General features: G+C 42.1%; 1 protein-coding gene across 3 annotated transcripts; it reads right to left on the reverse strand.

Moving 5' to 3' along the window:
• Positions 1-1,769: 1,769 nt before the first annotated feature.
• On the reverse strand, positions 1,770-14,707 carry LOC308663935 (E3 ubiquitin-protein ligase TRIM69-like). 3 transcript variants are annotated; one of them, XM_081320755.1, is made up of 9 exons: positions 14,562-14,707; positions 14,170-14,268; positions 11,523-11,999; positions 10,086-10,181; positions 8,609-8,842; positions 7,460-7,482; positions 5,608-5,963; positions 4,616-4,777; positions 1,770-3,399 (listed from the first exon to the last, which is right to left on the reverse strand). In XM_081320755.1, the coding sequence occupies exons 3-9, from the start codon at positions 11,946-11,948 to the stop codon at positions 2,879-2,881; spliced, it is 1,818 nt and encodes a 605-aa protein (XP_081176881.1). In that variant the 5' UTR covers positions 11,949-11,999; positions 14,170-14,268; positions 14,562-14,707; the 3' UTR covers positions 1,770-2,878. The 3 variants fall into 3 exon arrangements, with proteins under 3 accessions (XP_081176881.1, XP_081176880.1, XP_081176879.1); XM_081320754.1 differs by having other exon boundaries at positions 14,170-14,311; XM_081320753.1 differs by lacking the exon at positions 14,562-14,707 and having other exon boundaries at positions 14,170-14,512.
• Positions 14,708-16,193: the final 1,486 nt, after the last annotated feature.

Here is a 16,193-nt window from a genome sequence, read left to right on the forward strand (position 1 = left end):
GGTTAAAGGAGCCCCATGCAAAGCCCTCCTCAATAGTTCATCCGGTCAGCTCAAATGGGCCAATCCCCAGGTGTTATGTCCGTTGTGGGAAAGAGCTGATAACGCCAGTCTGTCTCAGGCTTGTAGCGATGTTTGTTGGGTCTTCGCACCTTCCCTTCCAAAACAGGAGATTAGCCAGAGGCACATTCCTTTCCCACCCCCCCAAAGCTGACATCAAGGGAGAGACAGTTCAAAGAGCAAGTACTGAGAACAGGAAAAGGATTACATTGGAGCAATAGTCAGAAACAAAGAGACAACCCACAGCATCTTTCCCCCCTCCCTTCCAGGTGTATGACAGATCCCAGAATAAGAGAAGGAATAGAATTAGAAAGAGCCCCTTTAGTAATATGCGTTCTGACACCTCCACTCTGCTGTGGTTTAGGAGGGCCATGAAGACCTGGCCCTTGACCCAGGTTTTGGCAAGGAAGAATTATGCCCCTTTGGATTATGTGGCTTCATTTCTATTTCATTCCTCTTCAGGGCTGGTTTTTTTATTCTTGCCATCTTCTTTCTTTGTATCTGTCAGTTATTGCATTCTTTTTCCTTGTTTTTACTTACGAGCAGTCTATAGATGTTGGGAGTTGGGTGACTTACAAATGTTAAAAAAAAAAAGAAGAATCAGCCAACCAACAACCTCAAAAGGAGGGCACCAGGAGGAAAATGACAGGTGTCAATCAGCATTTCTTGATCTTGACAACTCTTGAGATTAAACATGCTGACTGAGGAAGTCTGGGAGTTGAAGTCCACACTCTTAGAGCAACTAAGGTTGAGAAACATTTCACTAATACCATCTTGATCCTCTTCCTATAGATCAGAGATGTCAAACTCGTGACGTCACGTGACGTATTGGAGCTTTTCCTCCATTGCCGGCAATGGGGTGGGCGCAGTGATGCATCCAGCCCACGGCCTGGCAGTTTGACACCCCTGCTATAGATCCACTCTGAAAAGAAGTTCCAGGTGGGAGTGAGATTTGCCTGACAGTTTACACCGAGAAATAAACAGTTTAATTTCAAGTAGAGATTGGGAATAACTGCAATCATTGAAAGTTGAGTGCCAATTGATCCAGCACATGTCCAACATCAAATAGAGATAGCAATAGCAATAGAACGTAGGCTTATATACCGCTTCATAGTGCTTTACAGCCCTTTCTAAGTGGTTTAGAGTCAGTATATTGACCCCAACAATTTTTACCAACCTCCAAAGGATGGAAGATTGAGTCAACCTTGAGCTGGTCAGAATCGAACTGCAGGCAGCTGGCTGGCAGTCAGAATTAGCCTGCAATACTGCATTCTAACCACTGAGCCACCACGGTTCTTCCAGATTTAGGAGCCTAATCAATTCTCTGTTCCTGTGCAGCTATTGTTTATAGGTACTGAAAGGTGTCATTTGAACATTGCAGGTAAGGAAGACAGTGACTTGCCCAGTGAAAGCAATATTCTAAATATGATGGCCGAGGATAGGAAAAAATAGAGGAATCCAAAGTTCAAAAGAGTCAATAAGCTTTCTATCCTGGTTCCTTAAAGTCCAACTTTTGCTTCCTTAATAGAATTCTTTATTAAGAATTCTTCACTTAGAAAATAGAATAGAATAGAATAGAATAGAATAGAATAGAATAGAATAGAATAGAATAGAATAGAATAGAATAGAATAGAATAGAATAGAATAGAATAGAATGGAATGGAATGGAATGGAATGGAATGGAATGGAATGGAATGGAATGGAACGGAATGGAACAGAATAGAATTCTTTATTGGTCAAGTGTGATTGGACACGTAAAGAATTGTGTCTGGTGCATAAGCTTTCAGCATACATTAAAGCAACAAGTGATAAAACATGATCATAATCATACAGTAAAATGCAATCATTATAAATCATAATATACAACACTCAGTGATTGTCATAAGATACTAAACAAGCAATCAACATAAATCATAATAGGATACTACATAAAAGCAATCAGCATAAATCATATGATAAAGGAATAGATAATAGGAAAGTTGAGAAGGATAATAGTAATACAGCCCTACCAGGTGGTGTGACATCCCAGGGACATAAGACAATGTTGTGAGAATTAGTTTTTTAGCAGAGTGATGGCATGGGAGAAACAACAGTCCTTGTGCCTAGTTGTTTTGGCATGCAATGCCCTACAGCATTAATGGGTGACAAGGTAAATCAAACCTTGTTGAGCTATTAATACAACCTAGTATTTGAATATTTGAATATCCCTACTGAGGCCTTCCCAACCAAGGACAGGAAGTACGGCTTGCTCTCATTGTTTCTGCCTGCAGTGGAATGCATTGAAAGCAGGTAAAATCTTGCACCACAGGTGAACAGAGGCAACCTCTTTCCTCACTACTGTCAATTGCTCAAGAAAATTAAGCACAAATAGAAGGTCAAGTTGAAAGCTGTACTCATAGAACTCTCTGCGCCGAGAGCAATCATCATGGACCACAATAGTCAGGTCAGGCCAGTTTCAAATCTTTCAGCAACTGTTTGCAAAGCCTGAACAGATTGGACTGTCTCTTGAAGGAGCCCTGGTGGCGCAGTGGTTAGAATGCAGTATTGCAGGCAAACTCTGCCCACAGCGCGGAGTTCAATCCTGATGTGACTCAAGGTTGACTCAGTCTTCCATACTTCCAGGTCCATAAAATGAGGAGCCAGATTGTTGGGGGCAATATGCTGATATTGTAAACCGCCCAGAGAGTAGTGTATAAAGCATTCTGGCATGGTATACTGTATAAGTCTACATGCTATTGCTACTGTTGCATTCTAGCACATCTGAATGGTTTCAATTTTCACCAGGCTGTTCATTGCAATGGGGCACTCTGAGCTTCAGATCTCAAAGCTTCAGATCCCACACCGAGAGAGGGTAGCTGCTTTGGGTACTGAGAAAGGGGAGCAGCTCTTCATGGAAGCACTCTTGGAAGGTGTAAAGGTGGGTCATGCTGCTGCTGTTGTAAAAAGAGAGCTGCCCCCCTTCAAAGTCCAGGTAGACCCCAACTTTTTCCATCCTCCCGCAGACCGAGAGGGGCGTACGGGGTTCACTCAGAGCCTGGTACTCTCCAGCCTTCAGCTCAATCGCCCACACGCCTTCCTTCGGTAGAAAGTTCAGCTGCTTCTTGCGCTCCACAGACTTTTTGGCCGCCCCCACCACCCAACCGCTGCTGTCCCCGACTCGGATCTCCCAGTAGAAGCGCCCAGTGGTTATGCCTTTCCGTCCTACCACACACAGGCTCGAGGTGAAGCGCTCTGGCTTTCGTTGCTTTCGTGTGTAGGGACTGAGCTTGACCTTGGTGTCTTCTTCCAGAAGGACCAAGCTGGGATGAGCTGAGTTGCAGTCCAAAGTGATGCTTGCAGGGACTGGAGAGGGAAGATGGAAAGAATTAAGAAAGAAACAAGAATGCCAGCTGTTGCAGGAGTATAAAGTGGTCCAGGAAAAAAATTAGATACAAATGAGTGTATATGTTAGCAATCTTTTAATAACGCTTCTGCCACCCTCATTATTTCTGAAGCTTCCTTTCTCTGTTTTAGCCCAAATTACATTACAGGGTAATTATATGTTATGGGGTGATTACAGCAATTAAGCAATTATGTTTGGAAGAGTTAGTGGTAAAATGAAAAGCCAAAGCCAAAGAACACGATGGTTGGACACCATCAAAGCTGAGACCAGCCAGAGTACAGAAAAACCCAAAGAATCACTGCAACATTGGAAGTTGTGGAGAGATCTGGCCCATAGAATCGCCAAGAGTCAGATATGACTGAGTGGGTATCATCATCAACATCATCACATTACAGGGTTATCGCTGTGGATAACATAGCCTTGAACTTCCAGATAAAAGGCAAGGGGTCAATTAATGAGAATATTTGTAGCTGTCAGAATCCATTTATATCACATTCGTAAATGTATGTTTAAAACATTATCCCCCCCATATGGATTCTGCCATCTCCCGAGGAAGGAGGAGCTTATGTGGATTCAACCTGCTTTAGGTTATTTCAAAGACCAAGGGAACCTTCTGAACTGGGGGGAACAAAAGGGAGGGTTAGAGAAGAAGGCATCTGACTTGTGTCTTCTTTTAATTCTGGAGAGGAAGAAGGCAATAACCATAAAGATTCGAAGTTCCTTTTTTTCCCCCCATGAAAGGGATGACACGAAGTAGAAGGATGGGGGCTGACCAAATGGGGTTGACGGAAGGGGGGGTTGAACCGGGTACCCTTTATAAAATCTCAATTTTTAAAACAATACTAAGTCCTGTCTTGTATTCCCACAACCAAGCATGTCCTAGTAAAGATTCCTTTTGGACTAGAACTGACTCCAAGAGTTTTTGTCTTCCTAAGACGTGGATTGGGGTGGGTCCTGACAGTAGCTCAGGATTGAAATGGGGGGTCCTTGGTGCTGTCTGAGCTTGCTTGTTTTCTTGCAGACATTCCATAACCCAAACTAGCGCTGATGATGTTACCTAGTTTGGATAATGAAATATCTGCAAGAAAACAAGCAAGCAGAGAGAGCATCAAAGACCCCTTAAGGTAGGTGTAAAAGTAAAATACCAATTCATTTGCTCTAAAAACCTCATCTCACCTGGATGTACCACACGCAGGAGCTGCTTCCAGGCGTAGAATTGCAGAGGTCCTTTAAACTCGCCCAGGTTCAAGTCTACAGCCACCACTTCATCTTCATCCTCTTCCTTCTCCTCTTCTCCTGCTGCAGTCTCTAGTTCTTCCTCTTCTAACTCAATCTCAACTATTTGTGGGGAAAAAAAGATCTGTCAAAGTTGGAATAGATTGAACTTTTTAGTCCCATCCAGTCTGCTGTTACCACCACAGCCACGCCCACCCAATGGGCCACGCCCACCCAATGGGCCACGCCCACCCCATGGGCCATGCCCACCTGTCACCCGACAATACATAAGTGGGTTTGGGGTTGCAGCTTGGCTACTTGGTCTCTAAAATACATAAGTGGGTTTGGGGTTGCAGCTTGGCTACTTGGTCTCTAAAATACATAAGTGGGTTTGGGGTTGCAGCTTGGCTACTTGGTCTCTAAAAGGTTCGCCATCGCTGTTATAGGGTAATTACAGCAATTCAGCAATTATGTTTGAAGAGTTAGTGGTAAAAGGAAACCAGCCTGCCAAAGGACACGATGGCTGGACACCATCAAAGCTGACACCAGCCAGAGCACAGAAAAACTCGAAGAAGTACTGCAAAATTGGAAGATGTGGAGAGATGTGGCCCACAGAATGGATAACCTCATCAACATCATCACGTTACAGGGTTATTGCTGTGGAGGTACATAGCCTTGAACTTCCAGATAAAAGGCAAGGGGTCAATAAAGGAGAATATTTGTAGCTCAGGGTTGAAATTGGGGGGGTGTCCTTGGTGCTCTCTGAGTTTGGTTGTTTTCTTGCGGACATTCCATAACCCAAACTAGTGCTGATGATGTTACCTAGTTTGGATAATGAAATATCTGCAAGAAAACAACCAAGCTCAGAGAGCATCAAAGACCCCTTAAGGTAGGGTGTAAAAGTAATACATCAATACATCAATACATCATTTGCTCTAAAAACCTCATCTCACCTGGATGTACCACACCCAGGTGCTTCCAGGCGTAGAATTGCAGAGGTCCTTTAAACTCGCCCAGGTTCCAGTCTACAGCCACCACTTCATCTTCATCCTCTTCCTTCTCCTCTTCTCCTGCTGCAGTCTCTTGGTCTTCCTCTTGTTCATCCTCTTCTTCCTCCTCCTCTTCTTCTTCCTCCTCTTCTTCCTCATCATCGTCTTCATCCTCTCTCATCAACACTCTCATCAATCCTCTCACATCAATCTCATTCTCACACTCATCTGTATCTTCACTGCTGGCCCCCAGCCCATCTTCTCCTACGAGTTCGGCATCTAGTTCAGGTTCATCTGGAGCTCCTTGTTCCTTACGGACCCTGTAGAAAAAAGAGCATCCCAAAAGGTTCAACCATTTTAGAATAAGCTGTCCCAATTCTATCAAACCTAGAGGAATCACACCTGGGTTCTTCTACAGAGAGATATCTGAGTACTACTGTCAAAAAAAATGCAATCTTTTTTTTTCTTTCACCTCTTTAGTGGAGTTTATGCACTAAGGAAAAATAGCATGAAAAATATTGGCCGAAAATGGGAAGATTAGAACTGGAAGGCAATTACACCTGGGTCTGTCTTCTGCTCCATAAATTAGGTTTTATTAGAAGCATCCAAGCATTTTTTCTTATAATCACAGCAGAGAACAGCACAAAGCCAGCACAGGATTATTTCCAAAAAAGTTAATTAGGTTCAGATCCTATTAATATTTCCCAGGGAAGCTGCAAAAACCAGGAGAAAGTGATGGCCAGACTGTTGCCAAGAAAATGACCAGTTCATCATCAAAAGTTATGGTGTTTTACTAGTTTTACAGAGATTTTAACAGTGATTTTGGTACTGTCGGAGCCAAAGGCCAGAAGAACAATGAACTCAAATCAACCTTGTTTTCCCTCAGCTCCCAAGAATTGTAGCAGAGATTTTTCAGTGGAAGCAAACAAGTAACCATCTTCACTTCCATTCGTGGAGGAGCTTCACCTACTCATTTTGGCAAATCCAGCAGCTTCTGAAAGATGGAAGTCCAGCTGCCCTTTTTCTACTCAACTGGCAAGTCTTCCCCGTGCCAATTTGTGTTCGCAGGCAAACTGATGTACACTGCAGAGTCAGCCCTCCCTGCTGCTTCACTCTTTTCTTCCTTTCATATATTTACTATGTAGGTAATCTTCGACTTAACAGCTATTCATTGAGAGACCCTTGAAAAGAGGGATTTACAACCGGTCCTCACATTTACAGCCCTTGTAGCATCCACATGGTCGTGACCAAGGTACAGGTGCTTGGCAAACCAGCATGCATTTACAACAGTTGCCGTGTTTGGGGGTCACATGACTGCCATTTGCGACCTTGGAGCAAGAAAATTCAATGGGAGAGGCTGGATTCGCTTAACGACTGCAGTTGTTCACTTAACAACCATGGCAAAAAAAATCGTAAAATCAGAGGTGACATTTTAACAACCACTTTGCTTATCAGTGGAAATTTTGGTCCTAACTGTGGAGCAGTGGGCTAATGCCTCCTTAAGTAACACCAGCTGCCTGCAATTAGTGCAGGTTCGAGTCCCACCAGGCTCAAGGTTGACTCAGCCTTCCATCCTTCCGAGGTAGGTAAAATGAGGACCCAGATTGTTGGGGGCAATTAAGCTGACTTTGTAATAATGCCGCTTGGGGTATGTGTGAAAGCCCTAATAAGCAGGCATATACATAGAATGAAGGCTACTGCTAAGCTTGTAAGCCGCCTTGAGTCTTCGGAGAAGGGCGGGATATAAATGGAATTTAAAAAAATAATAATAATAATTCGGCAACTACCTGTCTAAGAAAAGAGAAACACCACTTACCTCTCTAGCAACTCTTTTGCCTCCTGTGGGAGGGAAGGAGGGAGTGAGGGAAGGAAGGAAAGAAAGAAAAGTGAGAGAATCGTCAAAATAATTCTGTCAGTGGGTTATCAACCACTTTCCTGTCAACGGGTCCTGCATTTTAATGGTGCACAACAGATTCTGCTCTCAGTAGATCCTGCCCTAGTTTATTATCAGGAAAAAATAATGCCAGTGAAATACTATCACAACATTGAAAGAAGAAACAAAAATTGAGGACTGTAAAGTCACAGTCCTTGATATGCCATGGACAATCTGAGGTGATGAAGGCGCATATACTAATCGATCTCACTTTTACATGAAGAAACTATGGAATCTAGCAATTGTTATAGAAAGTCGGTCTTACTTATTTTATGTTTAAGAAAATCTATTTAGCCACTCCAACTCACTCTCAAGTGATTACGGGTGGCTTACAAAGATAAAAAAAAAACCACAGAGATTTTATCAGTCGTGACAAACACTAATTGAACAAATCATGGTGTGAGAAGTTTTATATTCAAATGTAATAACAATAACAATAATGTTGGATGGGACTTTGGAGATCTTCTAGTCCAACCCCTGCTCAGGCAGGAAACCCCATTCCATTTCAGACAAATATATTTTATTCTTTATACTATTTCCATCTTCCCTTAAAATATTAACAGAATCCACAACGGTCTAAGAATCAGTGTCTCCAGTTAATCAAATTAGCAAACTTCCTCAAATCCCCAAAGAAGTTACCTAGGCCTAATCCACGGAAGAAAAGGTCTGCAAACAGAAATAGTGTTAATTAAATTAAGTCTCCCCGCAGAACTGTATGTTCACAAGCACAAGCACACACACGCACTTTAGCATGTAGACACTTCCACATCCCGGACAAGCTCCCCCTATAAAACTTTGCCACTGTACCCCATTTCTTTGCAACCTGCCCCTTCTTTTGCTTTTAAGAATAAGTATTTCTTCTTTCCTCATAGTTTTCTGGAACTCATTTTTACTTACAATAATTTACATTGCAAACCCAGCTCGAGTTGGACCCCCAAATTATTCTTCTGACAATTGTTTGGTACAAACCTATGCACCCAGCAAGTTTTTTTTCCTTCCCAAGAAAACCCCACATCCCACAGTCCTCCTTACCTTAAGGAAGCTTATGTGATCTTTGCATTCAAGGCCGGCCTGTACGCGACAGAGAGTTTCTGAACATGAGGCCATCTTCCGGTCCAGTTCCTTTAACTTGGTTTCCATCTGAGCCAAGTTCTTTTCTCGCTGGTTTTCTAAGGCCTGTTTTATACCCAGCTCTCTGTCGTTCAGCAGCTGGTGCATCTTCACAAACTCTCCAGAGACATGATCAGCCAAGGATTTGGAGCACGTCTGGAAAAACATAAATGGGGCACAGCAAAAGATTGTGGTTTGGACAAACAGAAATGATCACCTGTCACAGTGATGTTGGTTTTGGAGAAGACTCCTGAGAATAACTTGGGTAGCCGTGAAAAAAAAATCCAATAGACCATTAAACAAATCAACTCATTTCAGCCGTTATTTGAAGCCCTAACGACTCAAACATCCTTCTTCAGGCATGTGAAGGAGGCTCTAATACTAGGAAAGATGGAAAGCAAGAGAAGATGAGGAAGAACAAAAGCCAAGATGGTGGACATAGTTACAGTGGCAATAGGGGCACCACTAGAAGATCTGAAAAACCAGGTTAGGGATAAATTGTCACGGAGAAACTCTGCTTTGCTAGGAGTTGAAAACTACTTGATAGCGTATAATTTATTTTCTTTATTAAATTTTTCTGCTACCCATTTCACTGTCAGGTAATTCATAATCAATCAATCAATGCCACCAAGATGATTACCTAAGCAACACCACCAATTTAAATCTTTTGCCCTTTTTATTATAGTGACGACACACATATACACACAGATGTACATACATACACATAGAGTTCCATTTATTTACATACACACACAAAGAAAGTTCTGTTGGGTCCTTGGTGCTCTCTGAGCTTGACTGTTTTTCTTGCAGACGTTTTAATACCAAACTAGGTAATATCATCAGTGCTACAACGGAGTGCAAAGCTTACTCCCTGCTCGCACTGATGATGTTACCTAGTTGAGTAGGGAAACATCTGCAAGAAAACAACCAAGCTCAGAAAGCACCAAGGTGCCCTCATGTCAGCCCTGAGCTACAAATATTCCCTTATATAGGTACACAAAATTCTAATTATAAGAGTGTCTTTTGTGGCAGCTTAGACTAGAGCACCACAATGCTTCAAAGTGTTGAAAACTAAATTGAGAATCCCAGGGGAAAAGGGAAAAGAATGGAATATCCTGGAAAATGCATGGCTGACACCTTTGGCCACTTGAATGGCACACTACAACATTGGTATTTATTTTTGGTTGCTCTCAATGTCAAGCAAGCAAGTAGCTTTTCTTTTCTTTAGACTAAATTGCAGGAGCCTGGATTAAATGCTGACCCTCAAACACCTAATATTAAGCCACTGAGCTACAAACGGTAGCGTTGACAGCAATGGTTGCTGGGATCAAGAGAGAGAAGATACACTCAGTTTAAGGTTAAACAGAAAGTCCAATCATCACCACTTCTCCAGCTGCACCTTTAATTCGACAATGTTCTCCTGCTGGTGACACTGGCTCCTTTTCAACCGCCTGAGATCTTCCTCAAGAGGCTCCAGAGATGCTTTCAGCTGGTCCTGAAAGGAAGAGAAAATTCAGGTCTGACTTAAAATGAACACCATCATTTGATTGATCCCAGGACAATTTTATTCCTCCCTGCTGCCTGCAGACGCTAATCCTGCTGTTAACATTTCTGTTGCCAGGTTCTGCTCAACAGCCCTTAAAATCTGTTCCCCAGCCAGCCTGAATGAGCATTTAATTTGTTAGTTAAGAGTGTTTCTTACTGTGATAGATTTAGTTACCAATATATTAATTGTTGATGTTCCCCTGCATTTATTAAATGTATTTCTTTTTGCTGAGATAACTTTTTTAGACTTTTGCTTTTTCTGGGTATCTTTCAGCTTTTTTTAATATATGGTTTTTTGTACAGGTTTTCTTTTTATATTTTTTAGCTTTTTTAAAAAATGATTGTTTATATCCCATTATCCTTGTGCTGGTGCATGACTGCAATAAAGATTTGATTGATTGAACATCTTTTCAAAGACTGGATAGCAATAATGCCATACATTCCTTAAAAGATTTTCCCTGAAGACGGTTTATATTCCTGCATTCATTCTCTGTGTGGTCAGCAGGAGCTGAAAACAACTTGATGGCGCATAATCAATCAAGTGTTTCTCAACTTTAGCCATTTTAATCTTGCTGACTGGGAAATTCTGGAGTTGAAGTCCGCACATCTTACTTACTAAGATTGAGAAACACTGACCTAGAGAGTGCCTTGAAACTGACCAGTCCATAATGGCTTAGCTAATGCAACTGGAAGTGTAATTGAAAGGTATTTTCTCTTGTAAGCCTGTAACTTGCCTGGAGGGAAATTCCTTTCCCAATGATGCTGCTCTTCATATAATGTCCTTAAGCTAGTTTGTCACTCCCAAACTAATTCCCAGAACTAAATTCTTCCCTCCAATAGCAATCATCTCTTACCCTTTGCAGCCACCTAGTGGTTAATAGATCAAATCTTCAGGAAGTGGGAGATGAATTGCATATACCCGTATGCGAGTTACAGATTCAGTACGGTATTAGTGTTGCTTCATGCATTTCAGAGTGGAAATCTATATTTACTGGTAAATATTTTGGAGGCTTCATAAGCTCCATTTCAGTGTCCCTGTTTATTATTATGATTCATATATAATATGAACTTTACTTGTATTTTATCTTGGCTTGCAAAATAAACAATCTCGAGTGGAGAGATAGAGAATGAGATGAAATATGAGAGAGAGGGGGGGAAGGGAAGGAGGGAGGGAGGGATACAGAGAGAGAGAGAGAGAGAGAGAGAGAGAGAGAGAGAGAGAGAGAGAGAGAGATTAGTGTCTTGTTCGACCAAAGGCCTCCTTCTTTCTCTTCCCAGGATCAGCTCTCACCTGATAGGTCTGAACCGCGTTTTTGATGGGCAGGAAGTCGTGTCCCCGGTGCTGAGGCAAGTCCCGGCAGATGACGCAGACGGGCTTCTCATCTTGGCTGCAGAAGAGCTTGAGGGGCTCCTCGTGTTCCTCACAGAAGTACCAGCTGCCTGTGCCGCTCAGCTGAGCCCCTTCATCCAGCTTCAGGAGCCGGGCCTTCTCGACCAAGCTGCAGAGGGCTCGGTTGATGGTTATGCAACGCAAAGCGAAGGGGCGCCGGCACTGAGGGCAGAGCCCGCGTCTTTGCCCCTTGGGGATGCAGGGCTCCAGGCAGGGAGCGCAGAAGCTGTGGCCGCACTTCAGCATGCGGGGGTCCCGAAAGAGGGAGAGGCAAATGGGGCACAGCAAGTCTTCGGTGAAACTGGACACTTCTCGTACCGAAGCCATGTTGGTCAATTCGAAGACAGCCTGAACAGGTTTCCCTGACTCTATTTCGGCCTGTTGAGTGAACACATAACATAGAATAATAGGGTTGGAAGAGAACTTGGAGGATGTCTTCTAGTCCAACCCCCTGCTCAGGAGACCCTATACTACTTCAAACAAAGGACTGGCTGGTCTCTTCTTAAAAACCTCCAGTGTTGGGATCATTCACAACTTCTGTAGGTGGGTGGTTCCACTGCTTAATTGTTCTCATTGACAGGAAATTTAGTTCTAGGTTGTTTCTCTCTTTAACAAGCTTCTTGTCCTGCCTTCAGGTGCTGTGGAGAATAGGTTGAATCTTTCTCCTCTGTGGCAGCCTGAGGCAAAGGGGTGTCTGCCGTCCCAGATAGATCAGAGTTGGACACCAAAGTCATGAATACCAAAACTACGTTTCTTACAGGGTTACAGAAACTGAGTCTGAATGGGCCTCCCTGTTCCCTGCCTTTATCCTAAAGTGAACCAAGAAGGATAAAATCCTGATACATTTTCTCAAACTGCATTCCTATTTTGGACACAGATTTTTTTTTTAAGTTTTATTGATTTCCTAGTTTTACATTTCAGTATTTAAAAAGCATGTGGTGGCTGGGTTAATCGATAATACAATAATATACTAGTATCCTTAGTACAAGTCTCAAGCTACCACATTAAATTTTTCCTCTCTTTTCCCCTTAGCACTTACTGTCTCCTCTTTAAACTAATACAATTCTTATTAAATCAATTAAATAAAAATGACATTCTTATATTTATCCATAATTTTTGGCTTATACGTATCCTTATTATTTTAACATTCAGCCTTTATAGACAGTCAATGTCCTAATTAGTTTTCCCCGATTTTTAATTTCCTGTTAATATTTAACTTTATAATTTCCAAGTTTTGAGGAACCAAAGTTCCCATTTTCACAATTCATCACAAAGTCTAATATTCAGAATACATATCTTATCTATTTAGATATATTCTATTTCTCACTAATATTTCTCACTATCTTACATCAACTAACTGATAATATAGTATAACATTCTTATTCCCTATTAATTTCCAAGTCTTAAATTTAGTAACCAAATTTTCTCGTTTCAACATCAAACACTTCCTCTCTTTTCCTCTTAATGTCTATTATCACATAATTAAGCTAGTAGTTTTTATTATATCAGCTAAGTAAAAACATGTTTATTGCATTTATCAATATATTTTTCAGTCGCCATTTTTTTGAAGGGGCAAACAAATCGTATCGTAGTTGTCCTGAAATGTTTATCTTCCCTTTGATCTGTTCTTCTTCTTGATCCTCAAGTTTCTTCTGGTTTATATAGAAAGTCTTTTCCATTTTCAAAGTTGTCAATCCCTTTTCTGGGTTTTCCACAAACTGTGTTTGTGGATCAGTTGAATCTTCTATCATAGTATTTAATTGCTCTACTTCTTCTATTACATTCTGTGTAGTTAATTCTTTGGTTGTGATCAAGGCTTGCGTTCTTATATCTAGACTGACCAAGAAATTAAAAGACGCTTGCTCCTGGGGAGGAAAGCCATGGCAAATCTAGACAGCACACTAAAAAGCAGAGACATCACCCTGTCAACAAAAGTGCGTATAGTCAAGGGTATGGACTTCCCAGTTGCAATGTATGGCAGTGAAAGTTGGACCATAAAAAGGCTGAGCACCAAAGAATTGAGGCCTTTGAACTGGTGCTGGAGAAGACTCCTGCGAGTTCCTTGGACTGCAAGGCGATCAAACCGGTCAGTCCTAGAGAAGATCAACCCTGACTGCTCTTTAGAAGGCCAGATCCTGAAGCTGAAACTCAAATACTTTGGCCACCTAATGAGAAGGAAGGACTGACTGGAGAAGAGCCTCATGCTGGGAAAGATTGAGGGCAAGAGAAGAAAGGGACGACAGAGAATGAGGTGGCTGGATGGAGTCACTGAAGCAGTGGGCGTGAGCCTAAATGGACTCCAGAAAATGGTAGAGGGCAGGAAGGCCTGGAGGAACGTTGTCCATAGGGTCGCGATGGGTCGGACACGACTTCGCAGCTAACAACAACAACACCAACAACATCTAGGTTGACATCTTGTTCTTTTCTGTAGCCTCTTATTTCATCAGTGGCTTTAAGAACAGTTTCATGAACTGCTTTCAAGATAAATGAAATCTGTTCCTGATCTTCATCCATGTTGGTGTGAATTAAATGCACAGAAATGTCTTACCTCGCCGCCGCCTTGGCCGCGTCCCTTCCTCCTCTGCCTCAAAAGTGATTCTCACAGCCCGTTGGCAGGGTGGGGAAACCGCTCGATGCGTCAGACCTGCTGGCAATTAAACCTCTAAATCAAAAAACATCCTTGGCTCCATCTGTTGAAAAAGCCATGGCTTGATCAGAAGTCAAGCGTCCTGCAGTAGTGTATATAGACAGAACTCAGAATCGCGTGCCCAAAGCCCCGGGTTTAACCTTCCCCTTCCTTACCTATCTCCCATCACCCACCCCCTGTGAACAGAAGTTCAGGCAGGATGTTTTGGTAACAGCCAGCCCATGTACAGGAAGAGATGCAGCTGCTACGCCCGATAACCTTGAAACAGCCGCTTGAAGAGATGCGGAACTTACTTCTTTTCCCAGCTCGGCTTTCCTCCGTCCTAACTTTTACTTCGTTCTCTCCCTTGCTTCTCTCCCTCCTGCAGAACTAACTTTCGTTTCACCCTTTGCTTCTCTCCCTCCTGCAGAACTAACTTTCGTTTCACCCCTTGCTTCTCTCCCTCCTGCAGAACTAACTTTCGTTTCGCCCCTTGCTTCTCTCCCTCCTGCAGAACTAACTTTCTTTTTTTTAATTAAAAAGTTTTTCAGTACATTTTATCTTTAACAAAACAAAAAAACCCTCCCAACCCCCTCCCCTCTTCCCAACCCACCCCAACACCTCCCTCCCTCCCCTTCCCCCCTCCCCGACTTCCCAGAGCTAAATACAAGGTATAAAAGTAAAAACAATCATAAGCTACCATATGCAAACAACAATAAACTATTAAATCTATCGCGCTTTAACTCTTATAAAATGACTACAAGCAATATAAATATCACATCCATACTTATTCAAATGCTAAGTGAAACTTTTTAGTCCCCTATTTATTCTGGATGTAATCAATCCATTTTTTCCACTCCACAATATATCTCTGTTGCGAATGGTCTTTCAAGTACGCTGATATCTTTGCCATTTCCGCCAGGTTGGAAACTTTTAAAGTCCATTCTTCTATAGTCGGCAGTTCTTCCTTCTTCCAGTATTGCAGAACTAACTTTCGTTTCCCCCCTGGCTTTCCTCCCTCCTCCATCCACACAGTTCCTGGCAGTCTGTCACCTTACTGTAGCCAAGCACAAGCAAGCATAAGGTAGCAGCCGACACAATATTTCTCTGCATCTTCAGGAAATCTTTTTATTATTACTATTATCTGAGACTTCTTCGTTTGAGGAAAAATTAGCGGCCCAGAGAAGCCCTTTTTTAAAAAATAAAAAAACAAAAAGCAAAACACAACATTACTTTGAAATAAAAGAGGAATTATTCAACTCTTTATGCACCCACAGTCTTTTGTTAAGCAAACACAGAACTCAAGTTTCTCGTCTTGAGGCAGGTCATAAAGTGAGACGACATAAAGCGAAGGCAGGACATAAAAGTGAGGCATAAAGAAAAACGTGTGTATTAGTTAGAAAAGAACAAGGAAGTGGAAAATGCCAAACCACGGGTTCATCTGTCTCTCATGCCTATTTAGTCAAGCACGGAGCTCAGCTACATCTAAGCACATATGTGTCATTTGTAGCTAACCACAAACATGGTGCCGGAAACTTAAGTGCTTCTACAAGGAACCTGTGACCTCAATCAGTAAAATGTTGCAAGACATTTAGCTAAATTCAGCATAGCAACAAGGGGGGGGCTGGGGGCTGTAATTCAAGTAACCAATCAATGCTCATAAGTTACATTTCTGTGTTTTGCTACTTTTGGAGACTAAATATGTACTTTCTTTTCCATGAAAATGCGTTCAGACGTTGATATTGCTTTTTGCTCTGAACCTTTTGCGCAAAATAAAACAAACTTCTTTTGATTCCGGGGTCCGAGTCTCTTGATTCTGCAACAGTCTGATGTGGATTTTTTGCAAGAATCAACAGATGAATGAAAAGATAGTCGGAAGAATAATTCAATAGTCTTGAGGGTTATGAGGAAAACAAATTCTTGGACACCTTAGCAAGACAGAAGCA

The sequence above is a fragment of the Vipera berus genome (assembly GCF_964194415.1).
Source record: "Vipera berus genome assembly, chromosome: 2".
In the NCBI taxonomy this organism is placed as follows: domain Eukaryota; kingdom Metazoa; phylum Chordata; class Lepidosauria; order Squamata; family Viperidae; genus Vipera; species Vipera berus.

Excerpts from the sequence above, each read along its gene's own strand:
- LOC308663935 (XM_081320755.1), bottom strand. The coding sequence starts at position 11,948 with ATGGCTTCGGTACGAGAAGTGTCCAGTTTCACCGAAGACTTGCTGTGC. Across the intron at positions 7,483-8,608 it reads ATCACATAAGCTTCCTTAAG|GAGGCAAAAGAGTTGCTAGA; the intron begins GTAAGGAGGACT and ends TCCCTCCCACAG. Across the intron at positions 4,778-5,607 it reads CCTGGGTGTGGTACATCCAG|TTGAGATTGAGTTAGAAGAG; the intron begins GTGAGATGAGGT and ends CCCCACAAATAG.